Raw genomic sequence first — 14,597 nt, 5'->3', positions numbered from 1 at the left:
CAAGATCTTTGTGGAACATGTAAGCATCAACATTTAGGTCAGTGCAAGCTCGGGTTTCATGGATGCTATCATTGCGGAGACATTGGTCATATAAAGGCCAACTGCCCAAAGTTATGACGTAATTTCAGTGGTGGATCAACTCGTCCTTCTAGTTCCTCAGCTACTACAGTTGCACCACCACAGGCTCGTAGTTCTTATAATCAGGCAGGGCATGGAGCAGGCAGAGGTGCAGATCGAGTTACTCAAGGAGGGGGACAACCCCGTTTGTTTGCTACACTTGATCGTCAGAGTGCAGAGGCATCTGCAGAAGTTATTACAGGTATACTTCTAGTCTGCTCACATAACGCTTATGCCATAATGGATCCAGGTTCAACATTTTCATATGTGACTCCATACTTTGCAATTAACCTTGGGCTAGAACCGGAACAACTTAGTGAGTCATTCCTAGTATTTACTCCAGTTGGCGAGTCAGTGAAAGTCACAAGATTCTATAGAGGTTGTATAGTTTCAGTCCAAGGTCGCAACACCGAGGCCGATCTCATAAAGTTAGAAATGGTGGATTTCGATGTGATCATGGGTATGGATTGGTTGTCTTCTTGTTATGCCATGTTAGATTATCGTGCCAAGATAATCAGGTTCCAATTTCCAAATGAAGAAGTCTTAGAGTGGAAGGGTAGTTCAGCATCGCTGGTAGGTAAGTTTAATTCTTACCTTAAGGCACAACGAATGATCGGTAAGGGGTGTCTCGCCTATTTGGCTCACATCATTAATCCAGAATCAGAACCACCAGCTCTTCACTCTGTGCCAGTTGTTAGAGAATTTCCAGAAGTTTTCCCAGATGACCTTCCCGAACTTCCTCCTGAAAGAATCATAGACTTTGGCATCGATCTCATACCAGGCACTCAACCTATATCTATACCTCCTTATAGGATGGCTCCAGCAGAACTTAATGAGTTGAGAGAACAGTTGAAAGACCTTCTTTACAAGGGCTTCATTAGGCCGAGTGTTTCACCGTGGGGTGCCCCGGTCCTGTTTGTCAAGAAGAAAGATGGGTTTCTTAGAATGTGCGTTGACTATCGGCAGTTGAATAAAGTTACCATTAAGAACAAGTACCCACTTCTAAGAATTGATGATTTATTTGATCAACTTCAGGGTGCAAAGTACTTTTCAAACATAGACTTGAGGTCGGGGTACCACCAGTTGAGAATCAGAGAAGAGGATATATCTAAAACAGCCTTTAGAACTCGCTACGGGCACTATGAATTTCTAGTAATGTCCTTCGGGTTGACAAATGCTCCAGCTGCATTCATGGACCTCATGAACAGAGTTTTCAAGCCATTCCTTGATACCTTTATTATCGTGTTTATAGATGATATTTTGGTATACTCTAAGAGCAAGGATGAACATGCCGAACACTTCAGGATAGCCTTGCAGACCTTGAAGGAGAATGAGCTTTATGCCAAGTTTTCAAAATGTGAGTTCTGGTTGCAGTCCGTGGCATTCTTAGGCCATGTGGTATCTAGTGAAGGCATAAAAGTAGATCCTCAGAAGATAGAAGCAGTCAAGAACTGGCCTAGGCCGACAACGCCAACCTAAATCAGGAGTTTCTTGGGGTTAGCTGGATACTATAGAAGATTTGTAAAGGGATTTTCCTCACTTGCAGCTCCATTAACTAAGTTGACTCAGAAAGCAGTTAAGTTCCAGTGGTCAGACGCTTGTGAGCAGAGTTTTCAAGAGTTAAAGAAGAGGTTGACCACTGCACCTGTGTTAACCTTGCCGACAGGTTCGGGTGGATTCACAGTGTATTGTGATGCCTCTAGAGTGGGTCTTGGTTGTGTTCTTATGCAAGATGGAAAAGTTATTGCTTATGCTTCCAGGCAGTTAAAGAATCATGAAAAGAACTACCCCACTCACGACTTGGAACTTGTAGCAGTGGTGTTTGCATTAAAGATATGGCGACACTACCTTTATGGCAAGCATTCTGAAGTGTTTACAGATCACAAAAGCCTCCAGTACATTTTCAAGTAAAAAGAATTAAATTTGAGACAAAAAAAGTGGCTCGAGCTATTGAAAGATTATGACATCAATATCCTTTATCACGCGGGCAAAGCTAATGTGGTAGCAGATGCACTTAGTAGGAAGTCAATGGGTGTCTTGGCCCATCTTGCAGTACAAAGGCGATCTTTGGGTCAAGAAATTCAAAAACTAGCAAATGATGGGATTAGATTGGATGAGACCGAAGAAGGAGGTATAACTGCTTATGCCTTAGCACAATCCTCCCTTGTTGCGCATGTTAAGGCTAAGCAAGACGAAGATCCGTACTTAGTGAAGTTAAAAGAAGAAGTCAGAAACAAAGAAATCATTGTTTTCACTCTAGGAAGTGATGGAGTTTTAAAGTTGAATGATCGGTTATGTGTGTCTGATGTAGATGATCTTAGAAAGGCCATAATGGAAGAAGCTCACAGCTCGAGGTACTCTATCCACCCATGTGCTACCAAAATGTATCTGGACTTGAAATGGTTGTATTGGTGGAAAGGCATGAAGAAGCAAGTAGCAGATCATGTGGCTAAATGTTTGAATTGCCAGCAAGTCAAAGCCGAGCATCAGAGGCCTGGTGGCCTAGCTCAAGATATACCACAGTGGAAATGGGAAATAATTAATATGGATTTCGTAGTAGGTCTACCTCGCACATACCGTAAGCATGATTCAATTTGGATTATTGTAGACCGACTGACAAAGTTCGCGCATTTCCTACCAGTAAAGATGACAGATTCCGCAGAGCAGTATGCGCAGTTGTACGTCAAAGAAATAGTCTAATTGCATGGTACTCCAGTTTCAATCATATCTAACAGAGGCCCTCAGTTCACGGTGCATTTTTGGAAGGCATTTCAGAAAAGATTAGGTACCAAGGTCAATTTGAGCACCGCTTTTCATCCACATACCGATGGTCAGGCAGAAAGGACCATTCAGACACTCGAAGATATGTTGCGGGCATGTGTTATAGATTTTGGAGGTAATTGGGATGATCACTTGCCACTTATAGAATTTGCTTACAATAACAGCTATCAGGCCAGCATTGGTATGGCTCCTTATGAAGCGTTGTATGGGCGAAGATGTAGGTCTCCAGTGGGTTGGTTTGAACTAGCAGAGGTTTCATTGATTGGTCCAGAGTTTGTTTGTGAGGCCTTAGAGAAAGTTTAGCTAATTAGAGAAAGACTGAAAACGGCTCAGAATCGTCAAAAGTCATATTCTGATAAGAGGCATCGTGACTTAGAGTTCATGGTTGGTGACAAGGTATTTTTGAAAGAAGGGAAAACTTAGTCCTAGATTTATTGAACCTTATGAGATTATAGAAAAGAAAGGAAATGTGGCTTATGAGCTAGCGTTGCCCGTTGAGTTGTCCTCTGTTCATCCTGTTTTTCATGTGTCTATGCTTAGAAAGTACATTCATGATAAGTCGCATATAATACCTGCCGATACCATAGAAATTAAAGAAGGCTTGACTTATGAAGAGGTACCTATAAAAATTCTCGATAGGCAAGTAAGAAAGTTGAGAACAAAAGATATAGCATCGGTAAAAGTTTTGTGGAGTAATCATGATTCAAAAGAGGCTACGTGGGAGGTCGAGGAAGATATGAGGAAGAAATATCCATATTTATTTGAGGAAAAAGGTATGTGAACCTAAGTTTGGCTTGGCATATATATTTTATTTATTAAATACAAGTTAATATGTGCTTATGTCCTTGCTAGATTACACTTAGTTATTGAAATAATTTAGTTTCTGTCAGAGTATATTTAGTTATTTAATAATTTAGTGCCATGCCAGAGCATATTTAATTCATTAAAGTTATTTACTTTTTGCTGAAGTGTTGTGCTTTAGATTTTGGTTGATTATTGTGGTACCTCCTTGCCGGAGTGTGAGTAATTAGTTTATGAGTTGTGTATGGTGCCTACGAATGGCCTGTTATGGTATATTTGGTTGTTGTTGGTGTAGTTGTGGTATTGGTAACAGAGATATTTTTGGATAGTCCAATTTACATGGGAGACTCTGCCGAAATTTTTGAAAATTTAGGGAGTTGGCCAAAATTTTGAGTCCCTTGGGAAAGTGAGTAGTGCTAAAAACCTTAAAAAGTTCAAGCACTTGAGGAATGATTATTAGCTTAAGAATAAGGTCTTAGCAACATTCGAGCACGAATGTTTTTAAGGAGGGAAGATTGTAACACTCCTCAAATCTGTAGAAGTTTCAAAACTCGCTAAATATATAATTTAAATTATTTTTATCTTAAATTATACTTCTATTACGGATTTAAACCCGTGTGATTGATTTTTGAGTTACTTCTCTATTTATAAAGAATTGAATATACAGTTAGGGGAATATTAATAATTTTAATATCAGTAATATTTAAAAGTGAGTATCATTAATTATTAGTTACCCAAAAAAAAAAAAAACTTCAAACAATATATCTTATATTATAGATAATTTTGGCTTTAGGGCCTCTAGAAGAAGGAAAGTCCCTTCCATAAAGTTAGAAATCTTTCCACGGTCAAAACAGCTATATTGAAAACATAGCAAAAATAATGTCCTTTGCAAATGAGACAAAAAGGCAAAACAAAACAAAAAGATAAATAATAATAAAAAATAAAAATAAAAAGGGCCTTAAAGCCTTGGAATGAGAAGGACGTATTTCTCATTCAGAAGGGCAAAAGGGCAGAAGCCTTATTCGAACAAAACCCAAAAATAAAAAAGGCTTAGAACACAGAAACACAGACGCACAGATACGAACAGAGGCAGCCAGAGATTGCTCGAAAAATTATAGGGTTCTTCACAACTTACTTATTCTTAAACTCAGGTATATAAAATTTTCTATTGTCAATTATGCTACAGTAGTAATAGATAAGAATTGAAAAGTTAATTCCCTTTTTTCCTCTGTATCAACAGTAAGTTCCATGTTTAGGTGTGAAAATTTAAAATTTATTTAAATACACGGGTTGTTGTAGAATTAATTATTTGACGGGTATAAATCGGACCTGGGCCTGCGTATTGGCTCAAGGAATTTTGAGGTGAGTTGATATAACCCTTTACTAAAGTGGTTTAACTCACAAAAGAACGCATACAAGGTGTTTGATGAATTGCTTAAAAGAGTTAATATGTACTTAATTGGAGCTATTGAGTACCTATTAACTTAGAATTGTTCTAGCTAAAGTTTAGATGATTTATTATGATATATGTGCATAAATTTTCAGATTTTTGTGTTATTCTTATATGCCATTTTCATGTTGAAAATTCATGAAAAAGCAAGAATCTTTAGAAATACTTTTAAATATTTATTTCATTCTTATGCCATGCTTTACAATTAAGGATACCTGTATGAGTATGCATTGGATGTTTCAGAAAAGATTTAGACTTGAAAAGTCACAAGAAGAAGTTTTAGAAAGAAAAGATTTTTGGGAGTATCCTCTATTCTGAGAAGGGGTCATCGTCCAGGCCGAGGGTCCTGACCAAGGCGTTGACTTCCTAAAACTACTTGTGCCAAAGTAGGGAGCACACGAGCCGAGGGTCTCGTTGCTGAGAATTTGCCTAGCGAAGCTAAGGTATAGCACATGAGCGCCGAGAACCATGAAGCGAGTGGCACCTTGTGGATTGGGCCTATTTAATCAGGTTGGGATCCAACCCGTGCCGATCACACAGTGACTGAGACAGAATTAAGTCAGGATAATTGGAACTCCCAAAGTATAAAGTGATGTATTTTTCTATTATGCAATTATTTTAGAATTGTTCTTATATGCTTTATGTTTTACATGCATTTAGAATCTTTGCTTGTAATGTATATGTTATTAAAGTTTCGTCCTCTGTCGTTGAGACTCACTGAGTACAATGGATGGTACAGACGTTCTCTTTTGGAAACCTACGTTGGTGTGCGGTACAACGTAGGAACCGGTTTTGCAGGCGAGCAGGCTATGGGTTAGGACTTCCCTCACTTCCAGTGCTATTGGTGAGCTCCGCTTTTGTTCGTGGAGTATTCCTTAGAGTCATCTTTATTTAGCTATTTCTTTGTTCACTTAGAGAACTAGCCAGGAAATCCCATGTCCTGAGCAGTGCGTCAGTTTATCAGTAGAGGCTTCATAGACACAGTCGATGAGTTAAGATTCAGATATTTTTGATAATAACTTAGCAGTATTTCAGTAGTTACTACGAATAAAGTTTTGGAGTTGATTTATTTTAAATATTTAAATTAATCAAAAGTATTTGGTTAAAATATTGCCTTGTTGCATATAGAGTTTGAAGTTATAATAGATTTGATGAGCACAGATGGTTCGCATGCTGGAGGTTCGTATATAATCTGCACATGAAAACTTTACAACTGCTCTCAGGCAACAGTTTGAATATTCTTTGATGCACTGCTCCAAACACTTCAAGGACTCTATCTTTTGTGTGCTTGGATTGACATTAAGGTATCAGGTAGATGAAGTAAACAGACGATGAGGGAAAAGAAGTATAAGCATTTTGTTTTATTTTTTTATCAAGGGGAGCACGAACATTTTATTGAACACAGAATAAAAGTAAAAGGAAAGTCAAAACACAGAAAAAGATAGCTTTTCCACATCCTTTCCTCCACTTCGCTCTTCTTCAGAAGAGAATTAATAATCTTTCATGTTTAATTCCATCAAATATCATCTCTAAGTGGCTGCTGTCATTTCTTTGTTTGATACTACGAGTTCGACAGGATTAGAAATTGCAAGTTGCATCTTATCAAGACATCATACGCTGCCATTTTACCACTAAATTTACATCTTGGCCCAAAACCCTGGGGCCAGTAGTTCACTAGTCTTATACATTCGCACATCTGTCTCTTTTTGTTAAATTTATAGGAGATCCCTTTATGAAATTTACTTCAAAATAACCTATGTTTTGTTTATAATTTTCTTACTATTAAACCGCCTAAAACTGCACCTGTTTAGAGGGTTTTTTTCTTTCGACAAGTGAAATTGATACCCTGAACGTATTTGTATGCATTGCCAAATATAGTCTCAAGATAAATTAGCGGCTGAATAACGTCATCAGACATTATCTATAATACAAACTCAAGAGTAACTTGTGATTGATATTCTGCTGACCCTTAGATGGTACTACTCATCAGCGGAAGCACAAAACTAAACGAAATGCGAGTACTAATGGTCAGAAACATAATATAAGATGCAAGGATGCTAAAACTCTAGTTAAGTGGAATTGTGGAAAGTTAGGAAGCAAGCATTGGAAACTAACTCTGTACTTTGTATAGCAAAAAGCATCCTCATGTTCATTATTTACAGATTTTCCGATATGCTACAATCTCGGCGGCAGACTAAAACTATAACGAGATGATCAAATAAAAAATTACAAGAAAAACCACAAGGGCAAGAGCAAAGGAGAAGCCAAAGAACTGGGCAAATTAATTTCCTCTGATGTACATTCCCCTTTTACCATATCCTACATGCCGCACCTGGAAAACTTCCTGGTCAACAGGGGAGTTAATTTTGCTATACACGTTAAAAGGAGTGGAGTTTCTCCTCATCATTCGATCTTTCTGAATTTTCGCTGGTGCTGTGCTTCTTCTGTATCTATCCACTGCAGAAGTGCATAATCATTTGGCATGAAAACAGAAAAATGTCTAATTCACAAATACTGGAACAAGCGTGTTTGCAGAAGGAAGCAAGCAAAAGCAACCACTACATCAATGAGAAAGGAGGACATTTTCCACAAGATAACAGGAATTTTGCACCAGTTGATATGGCGTAACAGCTATGTGCCAGCAATTATGATCAACACGATTAGATGGTATAAACTTACTGTGATTTGCGCTCCTGATGTTTGTGCACTGCGACTAGATTCTAACCGAGACCTTTTGGCAGATAATCGTCGTATGAACTCACTTGAATGATTATATATACTGCAAACGTAATATTTCAGCTCAATCAGCCAACAGAAAAAAGAAGAAAAAACGAGAGGTTGCATCTGAGGAATAATTCAACTTAAGTTGCAACAGTAAAAAAAGAATTAGTATTTCAGAGTTGCAATAGTTGAGAGATAGTTATCACGTGACATGCACAAGGAAAGGGGAAGACTTCCTTCAGTTTTTGCTCTATTCTGTTACACCAAGTCTTTCTCGTAGAGCCCATAATATAGAAAGCAACTAGCAGGCTGGATACGTAAAGGGAGGCTATGCATTACATAATATGCTGATTAACGCTTAACTTCATTCCATGCAAGTCTAGCTATATTTCTCTAGGTTAAGTAACATACCCTCCATTTTGTTGCATAAGAATATGTGGAAGCACGCGATGAGAGTTAGCACGAAAAGTAACTACTAGAAGTTGACATTCTCAAAGAGAAGATGTGCAAAATAGAGAACCATACCTTAACCTGTGTCTATTGCAAGCTGCGAAGAAGGCAACAAAACCATAGAGAATACTCCGAAGAGCTCGGAAAACCTGTAAGTCATAACCAGAAGAAAATTATTAGCGCAAGAACTCTTAAGAGAATTTACATATTAGGATTAAATGGAAACAAGCGATAAACCTGAGAGAAAAGGTCATTCCAAAGAGAACGCCATATTGAAACCCCACCGGAGGTCACTGTTGACTCCACTTGAGAAGTAACTCGAACTATGCTACTCACGAACAGCCATGAATCCTGAATCACTTCATATATAGAAGTACACAAAAAGCCCAGAAGGCTAGAAAAACCAAAGACCAGGCGAATTGGAGCGTAGATAATCTCCCACAGAATCCAAAAGATGGGGTAAAATAAAGATGTCACTGCAGTTGAACAGAAATTTGATGAGAGAAGAACTCTAAAGGAGCAACAATCTTAAATTCATAAACCACTTTAAGCAAAACAAATGGGATTATATCCGTAGTTGCACATATACTTACCAATAATCCAAACAAACGATATGATATACCACAGAGGTAGTAATAAAATCTCAATAATTTTTCCCACCAGAGAGTAAGAAGACCCGACTGTAAACCATATTACGGAAAAGAAATCCTCCATAATTTGTGTACACACATTCCACAAAGGAAGGAAGAATTCCACGAACACAACAAGTGGACCAGCCATTGGCTGTGCAAGAATGGAGAAAAATGACCGAATAGTACGCGTTGTCATGAGGAACCACTTAAAGGCCTTCTGAAAATTGTGCAGAAATAGCATGGTTCCCAAGTACTGAATTCTTGATACCATTTCCCATGTTTCTATCCAATCAAAAAGGGGCCCAAACAAACTAGATGCTGTCGCTTTGAGTACGGGTACATTCTTGTATAGATCATAGAATCCAATCAGAACGGTAACTATAGAGATTACGACATATAAAAACCTTGCTAGAGGACACATCCATGGACGGTAAATATGGCAAAATACTGGGTAAGACTGGAGAAATATGACCCACGAAGGAAGCCCAGCTTCCAGTAGAGTAAGCAACCGTAAATCCAAAAGAATAATGTCTCTAAGTTTGAAAGGGAGATCACGATCATTAAACCGAAACAAAAGCAAAACATCCTTGTACTGGGTGGCTTCAACAACTTCAGAAGTACTTTTGTCAGAGGTCTCGCCATGTAGCTGTGATTCAATAGTTTCAGAAAATGGCTCCTCGGAGAGCAAATCAACATTTAATCGTTTACTAAGAGACTTCAAAAGCTTTCTTCTCTTATAAGGTCCATCAGGTGGAGATGGCGTTTGCAGAGAACTTTCGCTATTTTCTGCTGCAGGGTATGTGCTGAAACTTCTAACTGAACCGCAAGGAGATTCATCCTCATCACTTGAATTGCAAGTAGAAGCATCACTGTCAGCCACATCAGTTGTCCATTGAAAATTGTCATGGGCATCATAGAACACATCTCCTGTAAAAATCTCCAGCAAAGTTACAAGTAAGAATTTGCAAGCTTGGAACAGGAGTTCAACAAATACTTAGGTATGGCTTCCAGCCATGATTCAAAAATAGAAACTTGAAGAAATCAACTTATAACAGGAATTTGTAAGCTTGGGACAGTTACTGAACTAACTGAATACATATCAAGAAATTGACGTTAAACAGATTAGATGGGATTTTTAAATACTACCACCTTTTTGTTTAATGAAGGATTGGAATAAACGATGAAAGAATGGGAAAGAGGAAGACACAATTACTTCATGAGAATTTACCATTCTAGTAGGAAGGTCCATGTGAAAGTTTTATTCTTCAAAAAGACAATGGTATTTGCGACTCACAATCACAAGAAAATCAGTTATTTTCCATTTGCTATCTCCAACACATCCACAAAATGAGTGTCACAGAGATGCAGATGCTAAAGTGGAAGTACGGTCATACAAAAAATAAGACAAGATAAACAAAGACCACATTTGCCAGAAGGTTCAAGCAGTACACATTCAGGATAAAATGAGAGAAGGTCGCTTGAGAAGGTTTAGTCATGTTCTGCATCGACCTCCACATGCACCAGTCCATAGGTGTGAAAATGGTGAAAGAAGGTGTTGAAAAGGGCAAATTAGACCTAAAGTCACATGGTGAAGTAATACGTTTAGGTCTTATGCTTTCTAGGAGTCTTTTAGCCTTATTAGAGACTCTTGTGTCTAAAAGATGAGAACATCTAGTACTTTTTATTTTTATTTTGTATAATGTTGGTCTGAGATGAATCATTGACAAGGTGGGTTGCTCTGATGGTAAGCGCCCTCCACTTCCAACCAAGAGGTTGTGAGTTCGAGTCACCCCAAGAGCAAGGTGGGAGTTCTTAGAGGGAAGGATACCGAGGGTCTATTGGAAACAGCCTCTCTACCCCAGGGTAGGGGTAAGGTCTGCGTACACACTACCCTCCCCATACCCCACTAGTGGGATTATACTGGGTTGTTGTTGTTGTTGTTTTGGTCTGAGATGAATTTAAACGGGGAACATGTTCAGTAATGATTCATACAACTGACCCCAACTTGTTTGGAATTGACGAATAATTGTTGTCGTACCTAAGTCTGTGTCTTATTTATATGGATCAATGGTCTATGAGCAATGGTCCATTTCTTCTACAGGCGCACTTCAGGAAAGAAACAAATTAATCTATGCATGTACAAACCACAGTAAAGAAAAATGGGGCAGAGCTGAGGTTATCAGTGGCCCTAGATAGGACCAGGTAACTTTTAAATCCAATAAGAAAATTAAGATGCATAGCAATCAATAACACATGGATGATACCTATAGTAGATTCCAGAAACACTTTCAGCTTTTAAATCCAATAAGAAAATTAAGATGCATAGCAATCAATAACACATGGATGATACCTATAGTAGATTCCAGAAACACTTTCAGAAGACGGTGCTCCGTGCCAGTCCCAGGAAACCATGAAGACATGCATCTAGCAGCTTGTGTCACACTATCAAATTCCCATCTTTTCATGAATTTTGTCTCTATGGCAAGTGATGTATCTGTCTGCCCAAGAGCTAAAAATAAGCAAGCAGCATTTACTTAAGGTCAAAATAACCAAAGGAAGTGACTTATACCTGAAGCTCATTCAAATAATTTATGCCACGCACATCATTCCATTCAACTTCAAACACAATGAACCCATACAATGTCCTGTGCAATTTGCTATTCAAGATCAAAGAGTTTCTCAGTTTCTTTACAGGTAATAATTCCCTCTTCCGGGACAATGTTGCAGCATCAATAAAGGGAAACCATCTTCTAACATTTTCAGATTCGCTCGTGCTTAATTCAGGAATAGATTTCATATCCAACATATTTCCACCCCCTTTCCTCTGCTTCCGCCCTCTGGTATTCGCAAAGGGAGATAACCTGGACTGCTTCGAAACAAATATTTCCTAGTTAAACATACAAAACCAAGAAAAGAAAAATATGAAAAAGATATTATGCACTACCAACCTTGGTAACCATCAGTTGCCATAAGTGTGCAGGTCTAGAAACAAGATCTCTAAGCCACGGACGGTTGTCCACCAAGATATAACATCTCTTACTCTCAGGGGCAAGGAAAAGGTAAAGATGTGAAAGATAGGACTGCAAGTCCCTGTAAGAAATAAAAGCAGCATATAAATAACAAAACAATAAACCGTTGATTAATGGCCCCTAGCAACTTAAATAAATTTCGGAACATAATATGAATTCTTTAGTACTGTTTAACTGTTAAATCAAAATCTTCTTAGATACTAATTGTACTCCTCGTTAAAATTCCCGATTCCGCCACTGCAATGAGGCAAGAACACACCTTAACTCAAATTTTCAGGCATGAATTAATTTGATCTGCCAAGTCCAGGGGCGGATTTACAATTTAAGTTAGGGGGTCCAATCGAACCCAATAGCTTTGTCACATACCATATATAAGTGTTAAGAAATCTACTAAATATGTATAAAAATTAAATTTCGAACCCAGTAACTCAAGTAATCATATGATCAGTGGGTTCAACTGCATCCCAAACCCATAAAGTTCGAATTTTGGATCCGCCTCTAGCCACGACCCCTCCTTAAAGTCCACAAAAAGCTCATCTTTCATCCATCTTCTCAATAGTTTTACAGAACTGTAACTAAAAACTAAAATGGCAGAATTTAAAGCAAGTTGGACCAGAAATTTATTTACCGAAAATTTTCATACATTTGTACCAAATTCAATACCCTTCAAATGCAACAAAGTTCCAAATTTTTTCAAGATTTGTTGGTATGGTTGCAGGAATTGAACAAAGCCAGGTACAAGAGGCAGAAAATTCCAAAACAAAAATATCACCAAATTGAAATTAACCCAATTAATTTTTAATTTACAGGAAGAAAGAAATACAGAATTATTTGTAAGCAATATTAAATTAAAAAATAAAGAAGGAAGAGGAAGAATTTGATACCCAATTTGCAAACTTGTCAAGGGAAAGACACATCTGCCATAATCAATGTTCCCCATGAGCTCTTCAATTTTGCTCCACCACCAATTACTGCTCCATCAAAATTCAAAAATTACCAACAATTTTAAAAAAAAATCACACATGCGCGTAAAATTGAATTTGGAAAAAGTAAAATTCAAATTTACCAGAATGAAGAAAAACGGGATCAAGGTAATTCCATGGTAAATAAAACCCACAAAACTCAGAACAAAATGAAGAAGTATGGGAAGAGAAATGAGGTAAGTCGAAAATGAATAATTCACCACGCGGCTTCCTCATAACACAAAAAGAAATATAGCAGAAGGAAGAAAGACACGTGTCAATGGCGCAGATTAAAAGCCGGCGAAATGAAGAAAAGGCGATCAATGGACATAAACATCAGACACGACCTTCGAAAAAAATTACAGCAGTATATGTCAAGACTAAATGTAACCAACCCCTCCTTTTATATACATGAAATGAAATGAATAGATATAGAATTAAATTGTTAGAATTGGGAATGCATTAATGAGGAAAGGAAATTGAGTGAATTTAGGGGTCATTGGGAAACTGAGAAGATTGCTTTGCAGAGAATGGGGGGAAATGGTGGCAAGCTCAGGTATTGGACACGTTTTTGAAGATTTCTGAGAATAAGGGAAGACGTGAATTGGTGATTTAATTGGAGGTTTTCTTTTTCAGTTATTAAGTACGTCTTTTGGGGAAATGAAGAATTGGTGGTTGGGGATATAATGGTAAATTTAAGTTTTGGGAAAAAGGGACAAATGTATTAGCCTGTAGGAGCCAGCAAAGCTAGGGGATTGATTCTAGACTCTCTCTACATTCACTCTAGAAACCACTTTCATTATTTGCATAGGACTTGTTCCTCTTGTTATTCTTTTCTTCTCAAATATTATTTTATATAAGTACTTATAAAGTAAAATTGAGGAGTTGAATACTCTTAGGACTTGTTTGGTAGAGATAAGGGATAATTAATCCCGCAATTAAATTTGAGATGAGTTTATTCCATATTTGGTTGAGTTATTCCGGAATTGTAGTGTTTTTTATCCCCATGGGAGGATGGATAACCAATCCGAAATAATTAATTATAGGATAACTTGTTTCCCAACCAAACAAATCCTTAATGGTGTAGAATTTTTTGGGAAAAATCATACGGACTTGGTCCAACTCGCACAATATCATATCATATAAAGAGTATTTTAAAGTCATTTTAGCCTAACAACTAGTTTCAAAACCCTAGATTCTGCGGGGCGAGTATGGAAATGCAAAAGTGGTGGTGTAGGGCTCGGTTTGTTTGTCCTTACGTGGAAATTGACCGGTGGATCAATGGTAATGGCCACGTGGAACTTAGTATGAGAGAAAGATTTAGGTGTGCGAATAAAGTCCAACATTGGTAGCTGAAAAGATTGAAAACTATATACAAGGTATAATGATCTCTTAATGATATAAAGTCTTTTGGGAAAAAACTGTACATGCTTGGGCCCAAGCAGATAATATTATAGTGTGAAATTCAAAAATAGATAGATTTACAAGTGGCAATTGAAAAATAGCCACAGTTTCAAAAGTAATCAAAATTTAGCCACTTTTCATGTAAAGATAAATCTGAATGAAAACACTGTTGAAAATCCTGAAAATATTCCAGCATAATACACTGGAGTTCAAATTTTTTACATATGAACTTTCAGCATAATATACAGGA

General features: G+C 37.6%; 1 protein-coding gene and 1 long non-coding RNA gene across 3 annotated transcripts; one reads left to right on the top strand and one right to left on the bottom strand.

The window, feature by feature from the left end:
• Window positions 1-4,647: 4,647 nt before the first annotated feature.
• Window positions 4,648-6,259, top strand: LOC138895101 (uncharacterized). Its single transcript, XR_011409296.1, has 2 exons — window positions 4,648-4,850; window positions 5,889-6,259. It is a non-coding gene; the product is annotated as an uncharacterized lncRNA (long non-coding RNA).
• A 993-nt stretch (window positions 6,260-7,252) lies between these two features.
• Window positions 7,253-13,556, bottom strand: LOC104117474 (uncharacterized). 2 transcript variants are annotated; one of them, XM_018778044.3, is made up of 10 exons: window positions 13,048-13,556; window positions 12,866-12,952; window positions 11,901-12,042; window positions 11,522-11,818; window positions 11,303-11,450; window positions 8,914-9,879; window positions 8,558-8,796; window positions 8,396-8,469; window positions 7,829-7,928; window positions 7,253-7,623 (listed from the first exon to the last, which is right to left on the bottom strand). In XM_018778044.3, the coding sequence occupies exons 2-10, from the start codon at window positions 12,919-12,921 to the stop codon at window positions 7,600-7,602; spliced, it is 2,046 nt and encodes a 681-aa protein (XP_018633560.1). In that variant the 5' UTR covers window positions 12,922-12,952; window positions 13,048-13,556; the 3' UTR covers window positions 7,253-7,599. The 2 variants fall into 2 exon arrangements, with proteins under 2 accessions (XP_018633560.1, XP_009626830.1); XM_009628535.4 differs by having other exon boundaries at window positions 7,253-7,606; window positions 13,048-13,554.
• Window positions 13,557-14,597: the final 1,041 nt, after the last annotated feature.

This window comes from Nicotiana tomentosiformis, chromosome 7 (assembly GCF_000390325.3).
Source record: "Nicotiana tomentosiformis chromosome 7, ASM39032v3, whole genome shotgun sequence".
In the NCBI taxonomy this organism is placed as follows: domain Eukaryota; kingdom Viridiplantae; phylum Streptophyta; class Magnoliopsida; order Solanales; family Solanaceae; genus Nicotiana; species Nicotiana tomentosiformis.
This window is presented reverse-complemented; position numbering and strand designations above follow the sequence as displayed.

Bases quoted from the DNA above. Each gene is read 5' to 3' on its own strand.
- LOC104117474 (XM_009628535.4), bottom strand. From the start codon at position 12,921: ATGGGGAACATTGATTATGGCAGATGTGTCTTTCCCTTGACAAGTTTG. The intron at 7,929-8,395 runs GTATGGTTCTCT...TTACGTTTGCAG, and splicing joins TGCAATAGACACAGGTTAAG to TATATATAATCATTCAAGTG. The intron at 7,607-7,828 runs GTAAGTTTATAC...GCACTTCTGCAG, and splicing joins CATCAGGAGCGCAAATCACA to TGGATAGATACAGAAGAAGC.